We start from the raw sequence: 16,067 nt of genomic DNA on the forward strand, positions 1-16,067 counted from the left end.
AAACAAAAAGAATCAGAGAAGAAAAAGGAGGCCATAGAAAAAGAGATAAAAGACGAAAGAATCCCCTCCCCCAACCCCCCACCCTGCACCTCTGCAGATGAGTACGGCCCCCCCCCAGCAGTGTGCCTGTCGCCCTGGAACCAGACCCGAAATATAGGAGAATAGGGAAAAAGAAGTAGGAAAAGAACCCCACCAGACGGGGGGGTAGAGAAAGTATTAATAAACTGGAGGAGGGCCTTCAAAACATACCCCCGGCTTCTCCCTCCCGCACGGTAAGTTTCCCCCAAAGTGAACAATAAACAGCACAAAAGCGATCTTCTCAAAGAAAGATGGGGAGCATTATGCACCTATTATGCTGTTAGCTATGCCAGGAGAGCACGCAACCCCTGAGCCCGCCCGTCCACTAGATGACCACCCCTGAAGGGTCAGCCTTATCCCTGACCACTCTTTGGAATTCTGCCCATGCCTACCCCTCGACCCAGCACCATATCCGACGTTCCAAGGTAGAGGATTGTCCAAAAACGTCCGAGAAACGACGCACACAGGTGGGGTGGAAGTCTCTGAGCATCAACACAGTCCGCAGCGTGGAGAAACAGGCTTCCCAGTGCTGCCCCAGGATATGCACTGCACTCAAGGTCCAGGAAGGCAGAAGCAGCCAAAGCAGACAATAGTTGCTGGAGTTGTCCCTGGGTCGCAGGATGGCACGTACGGGACGAGGCTACCACATCCCACTCAGGTCCAATGCCTCCAGGACAGATCAGGCCCTCAGCTGGACGAACACATTGTAGCATACTGGCCTGAGTGTCCAGCCGTGCACTAACCTCAGGGGTGGCCGCCAAAGTGTCCTCCTGTGCGCAGTGTGGGTAGTCCCTGTGTACGTGCGGACAGGCGGGCCGCCATTGCCCCAACGCCGACGCCACACCGTCGAGCTTACCCCCCAAGACCCTGACACCATGAATCAAGGAGGAGTGAAGAGCACCAAGGGCCTCGAGGAGGTCGCCGTACCCCGGCACAGCTCTCTGCGATCGCGCCGCCACACTCCCAAAAGTCGCACTCTCACAAGCCCGCTGCGACCCAGCGGACAGGATGGTAGGCTTCATCGCAACAAGATGGCCGCCAAGTATGCCCGACCCTCACCGGGGCCGGGACCCTGGGACAAGCGTCTCGGTGGCCACGTCGCTGGTGACCGGGTTCCGGGGCAGGCGAAAAGTTATCCGTTGCGTGGTCACGGGCAACAGTCGTCCCCACTACGGACCCGCTCCCGTAAAAATCCGGGGGGCGGCCCGCAATGATCAGGGCAGGATACGGGCGGCGGCCGGGCAGCTCACCATCAAAGGCAGGGGCAGCCACCGGAGGATCTGAGAATTGCACCCACGGGCATGCACTCGGTCCACTACACTTGACAGTAGAAACGATCACGACGAAATGTAGGCCGAGTTTGGCACCGCTCCGGTGGAACGCCTCCGCCCAGTCACAACAGGCCGCTGTTGTTGAACTGCCACCCGGCCACAGCGTCCACTTGAGGTCCCGGCTCCAGGGCCGCACAGGCCGCAAAGTTCAAATGAAAGTTTCTCCGGCGATACCGCAGCCAGAAACCTCGGAGTCACACAGTCGGGTGCCACTCTCCTTCAGAAACACGACCACGTAGCACAGGTTGAGGATCTCGTGCAGGATATCCGTGCGGGATGCGGAGGTTCACGGAGCCGGGAGTCTACGCTGCCTTCCCGGTCGCCATCTTGGCTCCTCCAACAACAATGCCTATTTTTGATGTGTTTTGAAAACCTGCAAGCGGTGCGTAAACACGCACTTTGTACTTATAGTTGTTGCTTACAAGAGGCAAGGCTGGCAGTAACTGCGTCTGTTTTACTACCAGCCTTGCTTCTCGTAAGCAAGGGCTATAAGTGCAAAGTGCATGTTTACGCACTGCTTTCAGGTTCTCAAAACACATAGATAAAAGGAGAATCTCGTGCCACAATGGTAGGAGACCGGGGGTGTGCACACATCGCTGCAGGGCTTTCTCCACTCTGCTTGAACATGATCACTGGTAAGCCTCTGAGCACACTTCTGGTCCTGCTGACTACAATATGTGTCTTCCAGATGGAGATCTGCTCTCTTTCCTGCTGTCCAGTGTAGACTCACAAACCAATTTCCTGTCTCGCAGCTACAGGATTTGGCCCCAGCAATCAGCTGTTATGGCAGTCCTCTCACAGCGAGTAGGCACAATAACGTTGCCACACTGCAAGTAATAGATTATGATGTCTTGGCACTGCCACAAGAGGGACATCAAATACATGACGAGTCAGACCTATAGGAAGCTACTCATGTCTTTGGAGTGTGGGTGTTCATCATTACAATAATATACTGGCACGTGCCAGGGAGCTTCAAAAGTGGTACCTCACTGGCTGTGTATAAGGACTCATTATTTTGTGAAATCTGTTTAGGTCATTGGTGGTCTTCCAAAGGCTAGCATGATGAAGAACTGATTCACGCCTGGTAGATCTACTATAGAACACTGCCTTAATTACCTTCAGTCTCTAGACCCCCATGTATATTTTACCTAAATAGAACAGATTTCCTCATTGATGGTGCTCAGAGATGGCATGCATTAGAATAAAATTTAAATAGCCATAATATTGGTGATTCTGAATCACATACTTTATGTGGAATACGTTAGCTTCAGTGCTTCTGCAGTAAGGATTTTAGCCCCTCAATTTCAGAGATCAATAACATTTACACCATCTACAGTGTTAGCAAAGCAAACTTCAATATGACTTACTAACTATATATTATAATGTATGCTTGCCTTTTGCACATCTGCCTTGAAAATCTGAAACAAAGCAGAACAATGTCTTCAAAAATGAACTTTAAGCAAGCCATTTATGATTTTACATCACACTTTGAAAGATCAATGCAAACATTTTTTCTACAAATAATTTAATACATATTATTTGCTTTACATATAATGACATCACATCAAAGGAGCCAAATGGAATGTAAGATCAGTATATTTTAATAAGGTAACAGTGTCAAAATACATGTCCTTATCAACAGAAAGTTTTAAAACAGTTATAACAAATTCAGTAAGAATTCAGACATATGATGGTTTATGAAATATTTTTGCCAGATATTATGCTTGATTAAAAAAACAAAAGCTTGGAATAGCCTCAGATAGTTTAATAAACCGAAAAGGTATAGCACCCTTAGTACTGAAACTACACAAACAGAAACAAAGTAGTCAGAGAACTAGTGTCATTAACCCTTCAAGTGCACAAGCCAACATCGACCACTCCAAGTCTACTATGGCCGTTGTACCAAGCATCACACATTTTTTTCACTTACCCAGGGTCTGTTCCAAATACATGAACACTTTTCGGTACAAAATACCTTAAGGTTCACCACATATTTATTTCTAATTCTTCAATATTGTGAATGCACTATGGAATTATAGTACAGGCATATTAACAGTTCTTTAGATCTATATTAATGGAATAAAACTAGCTGAACAATAGCTGACTGCTAAGCCTACTTTCACAACCTGGGCATCAGGTGTGATCGGTGACAAATACCTCCAGCCGTGTTATTCAGAGTGCAAAATATTCTTTGCTGCACTCCTTAAATGGTACACGCTCCATCACTAATGCCCTGGCAGGATCTAATCTAGGTAATAATAATTATGGAATAGATGTAAGGCTTATGGCTGAGATGTTGAACCTCCTAAAGGAGTTCATGGTGGCAGGCGTAATATTTGAATGTGTCCAATGAAGAGTTTTTAGTTATCCACGCTGTGAATGTCATCTTGGTAGGCTTTTCGAGAGTTTAGGAGTCATTAAATGTTTATCTGCTCCAGTGGCGTAGCTACGCACTTTGCTGGCCGTGGCGGTTCCTGCCTTTGCCGCCCGCGGCCGCGCTGAAGAATGCGGGGCCGCGATGAATTCTGCGCTTGCCGCCCCGCAGCAAACTCATGTAAGAGCGGGGGAGCCACCGCCAAAACTCAGAACAACCACCCACCCCCACTCCACCTTTGCTACGACACTGATCTGCTCCATTTTTTAGATTTAAAGTATTGGTTTGGCAGCTCATCCTCACGAAAATCACGAGCCTTGGACTTATCCTTTGGCCACGCGCAAAGCCTCCCTATCCCTGAAAAGCTTAATGACATCTAGACATAAATATGCCTTTTAAGCCGTAAAAACATCTACTGCTACAAGACCGCTTGATACATTACAAAGACATACTCACTGGACGCCAAGACGTATTTGTCCAAGAAGAGTAATGATTCTGTAGAAGGACAAGAAAGAGTGCATCCACAAACAGAAAGTCCCTTCCAAAAAGGGACATTGAATTCGATTATACATCATGACCTTTTTCGTACTAGGTCCTCACAAGAGAGGCTTTATTGACAGTGATCCTTCTGTCCTGACCTTTCCACCTCATTTCAAGGCTTATACAATAAAAAAAATACAATCTGAATTAGTAACATAGACCTTATAATTTCTTAATTTCCATTACTCTATCTGATCCTAAATAGATTTTACTTTTGGGTTTAAAAATTAAGTTTTTGTTTCTAAAATATTGTAATAAATTATATACGCTATATTTGCACCTGAAGAGCTAGCAACAAAACAGCTGCAACATACAAAGTTAACAAGGTACATTCAATTGACAACAGAGTACATAGGGAATACATGGAAACTGATAATTGTACAAAGATATTTCCTTAGGGTGAAGTCTATCAACGTAATGTCAGCTACATGATGAGTTCAATATGTGGTTTGCATACATGTGTTCCCGTTGCTCAAGAGGGATGCAAGCTGAGAACAAGCTAACTATGATACACCTAATTGGCATATTTTTGTCAAAGTGCAAAACAGACCAGGCATTTTTGAACAGAGATCACCCCACCGATTTAGCATCATGAATAATGTGTTGTTTACGTTAAGGAACAATGCAGCAAAAACCCTCACCATTGGTAGTTAGCAAAGCTAGTACTGGCCTTTGGAAAGAACATTAGAACTCTATAATATTGGATACACAACCCAAATACTATCAGAAGTAATTAAATAGCTCTTCAAAAGAGTACAGGTTACCAGGACTCCATTATGCCACTATCTTGATATAAGAAAGTACCAATATAAGATCAGTGCATATCCTAAATATAAATTGAAAAAGCTCCATCTGTTTCATATATCAAAAGACTCACCCAGACAAAGACAGAGAATATTACAGTGTGCAACTTTCAAAAGTGGCCACATATGTTGCAGTTCACCATTCACATTTTGCAACAGATGGAAGGAAATGCGCAAAGTGGAGGAGGCCAGTGTGGTACAAAAAAAGACATCAACAATTTTGTGCCTAAGACAATGAAACATGAAAGGTGAAGAGTGAAACTGAGTATATGAATGCAGCTGCCCAGTAAAATGTGTGGTGATCTTTCAATAATGTTATTTTTTCAACATTTAGCTATAAAACAAGTTTTTTCAGTCATGAAGCCAGCATCTTTCTCTTAAGCATAGACACCACAGATTTTGCTGACATCAATATTAATATTTCTTCAGAATGTGAAAAGCAACATTGGGGCAAGCACATAAATCATATAAACTTTCTCAATAGCTTTTTTTAAATTAAAATAAAGAAACAATTCAGTAGATAAAACAAATATGTTTTTTTCAATATGAATAAAGTGAGTAATTTCAGAAGGCCACTATGTGGTATTGTGGACGCGTTCAACTGGTAAGTACAGCTTGCAAAAGTGTATCAGTACATTTTCTACTTGCAAAAATATATTTCAAACTCGGTGTTGTTTGAACAGTAACAGACATAGCTCTATTGCAGGCACGTTCAGGTAGCTTGGTCAAGAGCTCTGAGCAAGTCTCCTCCTTGCAGAAGTGTAGAGCTGCCAAGGACAGGGACATTAACCTCACAGTCATATCTGGTCAACTCAGGCAGCAAAAATTGTTCAAAAGATGGGCCCAGCAGGCGACTTGTCACGTCTACAATGAAAAAAAGTTTGCATGAAAAACACATTTTTATGTTGGTTTTCTTTGAAATAAAACACTTTTATTATAGTTTACCACACACATTTTACAATAGACATCAAGACATACACAAAAAGTTTCTCACAAACATTCTACAGAGCAAATGCACTGTGGCCAAGAAATACCAAAATTACATTTTAAAAGTATTGTACAATTTATACTGTGCAAGCATAATCTGCTACATGTTTGGCCCCAATATGGACATAATTTGATATTAAATGTTATAAATTGCAATTGTATTACTAGCTATTTAGCTCCGACAATTTAGTCCTTTTACACATCTAGGAATAGATGCACTAACGCATTTTCATGTCACAAACCCTGCAACTTGGTAAATCACAGGGTTTGCAACTAGGAAATTGATTCTTTCAATGTACTGAACCCATCTAGCAATTTGGGAACATGCTACCGAATTCCTAAATTGGTTTAGGAAATCATAAAGAATTGCTAATTGGAACGGCCATGTTTAAAGTGTCCCCTTTCAAACAGTGATTCCTAATGGTACATAATAATGTTTTGTGACTGAAATGAGGTTGCAAAATATTAATATTTTACTGACACCTCAAATGAGGTAGTTACTCATTTGCAAAGGGGAAGGGTCGATCAGGGCACCCATTACCCTTTGTGAATTGTCCTAAAAACATTTCCAAGGAGTAGTCAGTGGTTGATGGGATCATTGCCAAATCTTAAAAAATAGTTTTACAAACTTTTCAGTTTTTGTTTTTGTAAACGGATCCCGCTTTTCTGTAAGAAAAACAGGCTTAATTAAAAAGAGCTTTATTTAAAAACAATCACAGACATGGTGGGCTGCTGACCTCAGCATGCAACCACCCCTGTGATGGCAGTGAATAGTAGTGGGTCGCAACCCTTGTTAACATTCATGAGGTAGGTAAAATTGTGGCACCATGCGATTCAGTATTTTGTAAACCAACCTGTTCCTACATGGGTTGATTCATAACATACCATTGGATTCGCTTAATTTCCCAAATTGAGACTTCTTCTACCAAATTTAATGTACGTACATCTGGCCCGTTGTGCCAATGGACTAATTTAGTGCTTGCACAGAAATACCTGACAGAATGTTGATACACTATTAAGTGGCTCAGTGTTTTTTTAAATCCAGACAGAATTCATCACAGCTTTTTTTTGTTCCTTAATTAGAAGTTGCATTTCCACATGGTTATATCTGCCTATTGGCCAGGTGTTTGTATGTGTACTGTTGTGCAGAATTCATTGGGGGAAAAAGCCTGGAAAAAGGCAAAACATAAGGAATTTGGGGCCCGATGTAGGTAAAACCGAAATACCGAGTCCTTAATAGCGAATTTTACCGATTCACTAATAAGGATTCGCAAAATTGAATTTAGGTAGGAATCGCTAAAATATTAGCGATTCCTTAACATTCCTTAATAGCGAATCCCAAATTGAGATTAGCTAATAAGGAATACCTACCCATTCATTCCTATGGGCTAGGAGGCCCTGAGGAATGAATAGGAAGATATTCACTAATAGCGATTCGGTATTAAAGAATGGCAAATAGCGGGCGCTATTTCAAGGGTGCCAGGGTGTCAAAAGGACACCCTGTTGCACCCCTGAAATGTGCTTGTGTGCACATGTGGCACACATACATGCCCTAAGGGCATGAATGTGTGCCACATGGCACTTTAAAAAAAGCAAAAAAGCGCATTTTTAAAGGAAATTGCTAATTACCACGAACTTGAAGTAGGTGGTAATTAGCGATTCCTTAAGGCTAAAGTGCACTTATTTTTGTTCTACTTACATTGCATTTAAGGAATCGCAATTCACGATTCCTTAAATGCAAGAGCAAAATAAGGTATTGCAATTTTGCGATTCCTTATTTTGCTTGTAGGTTTAAACTCACCTACATTGCGCTCCAAATAGCGATCGGTAACGCTGGAATTCTGCTAATTTCAGCGGTACCGATCGCTATATGAGCACGGAGACCGCTCTTCTTGAAATCACCGATGCCATCAGGGAGGTATTAGACACTGGAGGAAAGGCCATCCTGGTAATGCTGGATTTGTCGGCGGCCATGACGGTCTCCTTTCAAGACTCTGGGAGATCGGATTGCGGGGAACGGTGTTGAACTGGTTTAAGTCATTTCTGACCGGCCGCCGGCAAACGGTCTGGGCGCCACCTTTTTCCGCCGAGATGCCGCCATTGGAGGTTGGGGTGCCTCAGGGTTCCATCTTAAGCCCCACCCTTTTTAATATCTATATGGCTCCTCTGGCGGCAGTAGCGGATTCGTTTGGTGCCCAGATCATATCCTATGCTGACGATACCCAGCTCCTCTTTACCTGTGCTAAGGGTTCAGACTTTGACGGCCTGCGGATCAGAGACTGCTTGGGGGCTGTTTTTGACTGGTTTCAACAGCACAGTCTTAAATGTAATTCCGATAAATCGGAACTGCTCTTCTTTGGGTGTTCCCCTGACCCCAGATGGAAGGCTTGGTGGCCCCCCGATATGTTTCTACCGGCAGATGTTTCGTCTAAGGCTAAAAATCTTGGTTTTCAGATTGACGATGGTCTTTCCTTCAGACCTCAGATCCTTGGGCTTGCGGGAAAATATTTTGGCATCTTGAAGATGTTGCACAAGTTTCTTCCGCTGTTGTCTTTGCAGCATAGAAAGATCACTGTGCAGGCCCTGATAGGCTCTCGCCTTGACTATGCGAATGTGCTCTATCTGGGACTGCCAAAATTTCTCCTTTCACGTCTGCAGATTGTGCAGAATTCCGCTGCAAGAGCCATTTTTGGTCTTCAGCGGAGAGCGAGAGCATCTGACCTACTAAAAAGTCTGCATTGGCTCCCTATGTCTAAAAGGATCACCTTTAAGGCATTAACCCTTGCCTTTAAGGCACTCCATCAGGTAGGGCCCAAATACATCAGGAAGCGCTTGGCTTTCTATGTTCCTAGCAGAACTTTGAGATCTACATCTTTGTCCATGGCCTCTGTCCCTTCCATCAGACTGGCTAGAATCGGAGGTCGCTCCTTCCGTCTTCTGGCGCCTCAACTCTGGAATTCTTTGCCTGTCTCTCTGAGGAAAGCCAATAATTTATTGACTTTCAGGAAGGAGCTGAAGTCATGGCTCTTTGCCCAGTAACCCTTTTGTCTGCTCTCATCTGCCCTGGCCTCACCTCTCGGGTTTTTGTCAAAGCGCCGGGACACTCTTCGGAGTAGCCGTGCGCTATAAAAGATCCGAATTAACATAACTATTTGGCCACCTACATCTGGCCCCTGGTGTGTTAAAAACCGATTTGGCACGTTAGGTCTCATTTTCTTGTTCAGAATGGAGGTTTCACCACAAGTTGTAAATACCCGATCCTGGGATAATGAGTTTTACCACGTGTGGTAAATATAGCACCTTCCTTTGCTCCAACTTGCTATGAGGGCCACAGAGGGGAAAAAAAGCAACAAGCTGGGAACCCATTCTGGAAAAATGATTGCAAACACAATGGATATCTTTAAAGCCCGAAATGAAATGCATATGCAGCCAATCTACAAAGGCATTAAGAATCCAATAAAAACATACAACTAACAAGAAAAACCACAGACTTTTATTTCCCTTCAATAAAATGCAAAACACTAGATAACACTCACGGTCAGCACAAAAAGGCAGCAAGGGACCATCTAAAAATTCAACATAAGGTACTAACCAGCCTTCCCTGGTCTCCTAAATCTCCTTACGCACCTGTTATTCTTACAGCAGAAAAACACAAAACACTAAGCAGCAAATAAACAATAGGAAACTAGAAACTTAACACATCAACTGAAAAAGAGCTAAGAAGTGATGGGAAACACAATATGATGAGATTAATCAATACAGTGGACCATACAGCCTGTCCCAATGCGAAGTGAGACAGAGAACAAAGACCTGCTTTAATTTATAATAAAAAAAAAAAAGCCAAATAACATGTAAAAGAATCAAGAAAAACAACTCTCTAGGTCCACAAAATAAGGAGAGGTGTCAACAAAATAAGGAGAGGTGCAAAGTTAATCAGTGACAGAGTGTGTGATCTGCTAGAAAGTGAACAGACCACAGGCTGATCAACGCACCAAACAAAGGAGAAGTTAGCAGAAATGCCCAAGCATGTAATCCATAGCTAACAACAGAGCCAGACCACACAGACACAATAACATCTGTTGTGGACAAACAGACTTGTTCCTGTGAGACAACGATAAGTTGTGACACCTAACAGTCCTAGAAGGGAAGTTAAAACCCAAGGAAATCAGCTGTAAAACAAGAAGTAAGAAGAGTCCTACACTCATGAAGAAGGACCAGTAGGATTATAGGAGCCACCATGGCCAACGAGGAAAACAAACATAGAACAAAACAAGGGCCTGAAAACATCATTTCCTAATATGCCACACAACAAGATAGAAAATATGTACTGCTATTCTGTAAACAATATAGTATATGTGAAAGGAGCAGCCCTAATCGAGTAGAATCCGGGCATTCAGTATATAGTCAAAACAATGCTTCACCTGGAATTCATGCATACAGACTTTGTAGACCAGCAAAGAAATACATTCTAAGCGTACAATGAATGCAGTAAAACCAATAATTCAGAGTTATGACATTTATTTACAGTTTGAATTCCTGTTAACACTGAAGCACACTACTTATCACTGGCTTAAAATAATTTGTCATTTTCATTGATTTGCATATGTGTGCATGTACAAACAATTAATGAAAGCTGTTGTCTGTACATAAAATTGGCACTTGTTCACTGCCATGAGTTTTTGCCACTTAGGACACAGCATTCATTTGTGGACTTATCAGCTTATTTTGCCCTCTATGTAACATTTGAAAAAATGTCTATGTGTTTTAGAAATTACGTTTACTACACTTGCTATACTATACTTTTACTGTACTTTTCTGGTTTTATTAAAAGCACCTATAAGGCTATAGTTTATTAGTGATTTTACTACATTATTGTATGCTTATAATATATTTCTTTGTCTATCTACAAAGTTCATAAGCATGAATTCCAGGTGAACCATTGTTTTGAGAATATTCTGTGAAGAGCAAACTGAAAGCCCACAGGAATACCCGAGGAACACAATTATCCAACACTCAATAACCTATGACCTTTCCAGTAACGCAACAGCAAATCTTTTCAATTCAAAGTCCTACAATTCTTGAAAATTAGTCAACTACATCACTATTAGAGAGAGATGGCCTTCTCTCTCACACACACACACTCACACACACACACAAACACGCGCGCACACGCACACACACACAACTGAGACACACAATTACCACAGCAGCAAGTAAAACCCAGAATCACACTACCTGACCCTGTCAGTCGAATACGATAACAAAGGTACACTGATACAGTCACAAAGCAAAACGAATCACTACAGTTGATTATCAGAATATTTAGTCACAGTGAAGAACCCTGAATAACAGCAACTGGTGTTCAAGTACTGGTAGCAAAACCAGACCAGGACTACTAATAGTATTACTTGAAAATGGTAGCAGAGCATTTATCTGAATGCAACTGCTTTGGAGGCCCAGACATCCTTAATCATAGTGAAAAACTGATACAACACATATGTGAAGTTCTAGGAACTCTTAAAATATAAAATCTATTACCTACAAAGTGTTACCATATTGCATTGTATTGTGTTGATATGACCTGCATTGTCTCCGTAAGTCCAAGCACGGCAGAAACAGTAGAGCAATGCACTTCTATTAGTGGCTGGGAAGGTCCTAACGGAGATGCAGCAATGTTGGCGCGGTACAAGGAAAGTGACCGAATCCCTGCACCCACTGAGAATGCCAAACAACAATCATATTTTCAAATCGCAGTATTGTATTTTGTTGCTTCTCTGCAATTGTATTCTCGGATAGACCCAATTTTATGGGTAAAACGTACCATTCATTTTGCGTGATGGTGACGCGTGAAAGTCTGGACAGTTTGTGTTGAAAGGTGAATTGGAGAATGCTGCTTTCTGACAACTTGTTTGGTTTCCAGGATTGTGCTGTTGCTCCTGCATTTGACTTAATCTTCTCTGTCTGTCACAGGCATACTCATCTAAAATATAAACAAGACATTTGATTATTTGTAGAGCAATCATCTTGTAATTACATTTTACTTTACCCAAATATAAACATTAACTGCACTGGGCACAACTGTTGCATTGTCCATCTTCAATTTTGCAAATGTTCAGATTTTTGAAGAATCAGATCATTGAAAGGAGTGCACTTCCCATATGTATGCATGTTTCAGAATTCCAAGATAAATTTACTGCCTTACCCCTACAAATTGTAAATTGATACTTGTATAGCGCACTACTCACCCGCAAGGGTCTCAAGGCGCTTGTACGAATACAGCTGTGGAACCCATCCTGGCTTTCCCTGTGAGGCGTCCACTCCTGGACACCCCCAAGGTGGAGGCCAGGCATCCTTAGCGTTGTGGGGGCCGTTGTGGAGATTAAGCAAGCTATTGCCCAGAGTTGCAGAGTGGGACTCCATGATTGGAATAGGCACCGAGGCAAGAATTATCAGGTCCGTGGAATTTTTGAGCCCAAGACCCGCCGAGGCGGGGAATTGAACCCTGGTCCCGGGCTAGACCTCTGCATCAGGGTCTGCCGCTCTAATCATTGAGCCACACTTCTCCACTGATTGATGACACTGCAGACAATCAGGAAAAAGTAGTTGAGTCTTACTGTAGGCTTATGTGTTACTTAGGAGTAAGACATGCTTTCTCATAGAAAAAAGCAATACAAATGAGGGTGAGCATGCCTTACTTCTGGAAACTACTAGTGACAAGCTTTTGTGACTCTGAAATCCAGATGTAATTTAAACCTGGGACAGCAGTAAGACTAACAGAAAAAAGCTTGGGGAACTGGGAGCAATATACTTATGTCCAAGTGAAGGAAAAGCACAGTTTGTAAATCTTGTTGTATGGACCGTTGCATACAATTTGAGTGGTATTTTGTGTGGCACACAGTGGCTGTGCACTGATTCTGATTTTGTGAATGGGTATTTTACTCTGAATGAATTACACCTTTACATTAATAAACTTGTTAATGATGTTGAGAGTACAGATCTAAACTATGCATTTGCTAAATGGTACATTGTTTTACAGTTTTTGACATAGGAGAGGGTTCTGCCTTTAAACAGTTGTACAATGGTTTTATATCCAACATGTTCGGCTACCACTTCTTTGAACAATCTTTGCTACTTTAGGTAAATGTATCTGCCACCTAAAAAAGTGAATCAGTTCAGGTTAGCTATTCTTGGATATTCCTCTTCCATGAAGACTTTTCTTCTGGGACACACTAGGTCAGTTTATTAGTTCTCGCCTAGGCAGCGCTTGTGCTGTCTCTTCGAGCCATGCTGTATTCAGGTATGGACTGTAAGGTCCGCCAACTCTCCAACCATCTTTTTAATTTGCTCCTGTCACTGTCCTTTGGGATGGTTGGCCTTTGATTTGTTAATAGGCTAATTAGTCCCTCCTTAGTACCTCCCTGTCTCCTGTTGTTACCTCCCATCAGGACATCCCCTCTTACATGTGTTGTTGCTCCGTAGCTTTCAATTACAACCACAGAGCACTCTTTTGTTAATGGTCTTTATCCTGCCTGCTTTTGCAGGGCAGGACACGGTCTCCCGCAATGTATTTTTTTTAATTTAACTAGCAGGATCAGCACTAATAATGGCAGCCGCATGCCTTTTTAACATTTATTACCTTTTTTTTTCCGTGCCTTCACCCGCGCTTTAGCTTTAAACAGCTTAAGCTATAATGCGGGTGCCGTGATTACTTCAAAAGCAAAGCAAAGAAATTTAAAAAAAATACTTTTTTATATTTATTTCTTTACCTTTTAAGCAATCTCTGCACCCGCGCTTTAGCTTAAGATGTTCAAAGCCTAAGCGTGGGTGCCGCCATTGTACCAAAAGTAAGCAAACAGAAAAAAAAGCGTGTGTCCTTCATTTTTCTCCTATTTGCTTACAATAGCGGCACTCGAACTTTAGCTGTAAACATCATAAACTAAAGTACGGGTGCCACGATTGCTTAAAAAGTAAAGAAATAGAAAAAAACATCTATTTCTTTACTTTTTAAGCCCTTGCAGCATCCACGTTTTAGCTTATGATGTTCACAGCTAAAGCACGAGTGGCACAAAGGTCTCGCATTTGCTAGTTTTCATTTTAAATGCTTGTGATTTAGGATTCTGGAGGAGAATAGCTGTTAGACAAGGGGTGCATTCAATGAATTCTGTTATCTAGATTTTGAACACCATTTTGTCTGCTCATCCATCTTGGAAGAGCGTGTCCCAGACCAACTGTTAATCTATTATAACGAGCTGGGAACTCTTCTCCTTACTAGCGTTAATGAGCCGGGCGCAGTGGTGAGCATGCCTGAAATCCCTTTTAAAAGGGGTAACATAGTTTCTAAGAGCTCCTTGCCTGGAATATGCAGGCATATGAAGTTCTCATCCTTAGAAAGGTTCCATCCCTGTCTGAGCTCCGTCTATGCTGCACTCGCCGATGCTCGGGGTGGTGAGGTCGGTCAGTGAGCCAGAGTGCACTGGTGCAAGGCGCGCGCCCTCCTAAAGAGCTCCAAGGAAAACTAAACCCAGGGCACATTCCTGAACTTTAGAAAAACCGCTTACTTGGGAAAATGCTAGAAGCCCAGGGAAAGTCTGTGGAAATATTTTTTTCCTAGTGACTAAAATTGGAAGTAAGTTTCCTTTTACCAGAATATTGAGTTCATGCTAAAACATGATTTAGAATTTTCATAAACCTTGCTGGTTTAAGTTCTCCTATTTCTTCGGTTCATTTCCCCCCAGATTGGCGTTCATAGCTGCAAGGGGTCTTGAAAAACATTAAGATTCGAAGTCTGATTACTGAAGGCAGAAACTCCACCCCGTATACCCCAGCCCAGACGTGCCAGACGCGCCTCTATAGAAGCCCCACAGGGCATCTCCGAGGCAGAAGTGCTTCATTTGTGAATAATCGGCACCTCTTTTCCAGTGTAGGAGACCTGCCCAGGATCACAGCAGCATCAGGGCCCATTCTGGGTCCCTAAAGTGATTAACAAAAATCACCCTAACTGAACACAAGCTGTCCTAGAAATCGACAAAAAACAGCTTTGAATTTCATCACCATCTGTGGGGTCAGCTACTGTCTGTCCCCTTGGGCATCTATCCGGTGCTTGGTGGTGGCAGCTTTGGGGTGCCCTTACTAATTCCCAGTTGTGGTTATTTGATGTCTTGGGGGGCAGCGCTTGGATGCTTTGTAGAGTTGTAATTTTGGGGGGAAGGTGTTTACGAGACCCCTCCCTGCAAACATTTTAGTCACTCGAATTTGTGATACTGTGGTGATACTGTGGTTGGAGCGAGGGTTTTTGATGTGCATTCTTTGGGAGCTGTAGTTGAAACATTAGTTTGTGATTCGCTGTACAGCATCAGTGTTGTCATCCTTTATACAATCCCAGTGCACTTAGCCATCCATCATGTATCCAATCACCACTTCAGGCACTTGGCACAGTGCTCCAGGTTACCCCTCCAATGACCTTTTCAGACCTACACAAATTTCCATCTGTGTCCTCCAGAGCAGGACTCAATGCTCCAGTTGCAGCCTCAAGAACTGGGCAGTCGAATCGAAGCATCATAGCAGACTCAGGGCACTAGAAGTCTCATCCCTGGTAGGGAACGATTTGGCCTAGAAAGGCAAGACCAATCCTCCATATACCCTTCAGAATTGTATATATTATGCCAGATGTGGTCTCTAAATATTCATCCAGTGGTAGCCTTTGTATATAGTAGCAATACTCCAGCTGAGAGCTCTTGTGATCTAAACACGGTATCGTAAATTACTCTTCAGAGCAAGATACAGTGGAAGTTGACCATACTGCCCTGACCTCACATTAGAGCGGCTGCTACTGCAGTGATATGTTAAACATGAAATACAACATGTTGGGACGCCCAAAGCCAGACTAGAATTTAATGCACTGTAGCAATCAGCAATGCAGGAAAGTAAAGACAATTGTCATTTCAACTGACCAGG

General features: G+C 42.7%; 1 protein-coding gene across 1 annotated transcript in view; it reads right to left on the reverse strand.

Moving 5' to 3' along the window:
- Positions 1-2,989: 2,989 nt before the first annotated feature.
- EPAS1 (endothelial PAS domain protein 1) overlaps positions 2,990-16,067 on the reverse strand; it is a 297,631-nt gene continuing 284,553 nt past the window's right edge. Inside the window, exons 15-16 of the mRNA XM_085612765.1 lie at positions 11,935-12,093; positions 2,990-5,990 (exon numbers count right to left, since the gene is read on the reverse strand). Of these exons, the coding sequence (XP_085468891.1) occupies positions 5,839-5,990; positions 11,935-12,093 (311 nt within the window). The 3' untranslated portion in view covers positions 2,990-5,838. The remainder of the gene's footprint in view (positions 5,991-11,934; positions 12,094-16,067) is intronic.

Source organism: Triturus cristatus, chromosome 6 (assembly GCF_964204655.1).
Source record: "Triturus cristatus chromosome 6, aTriCri1.1, whole genome shotgun sequence".
Classification (NCBI taxonomy): Eukaryota; Metazoa; Chordata; class Amphibia; order Caudata; family Salamandridae; genus Triturus; species Triturus cristatus.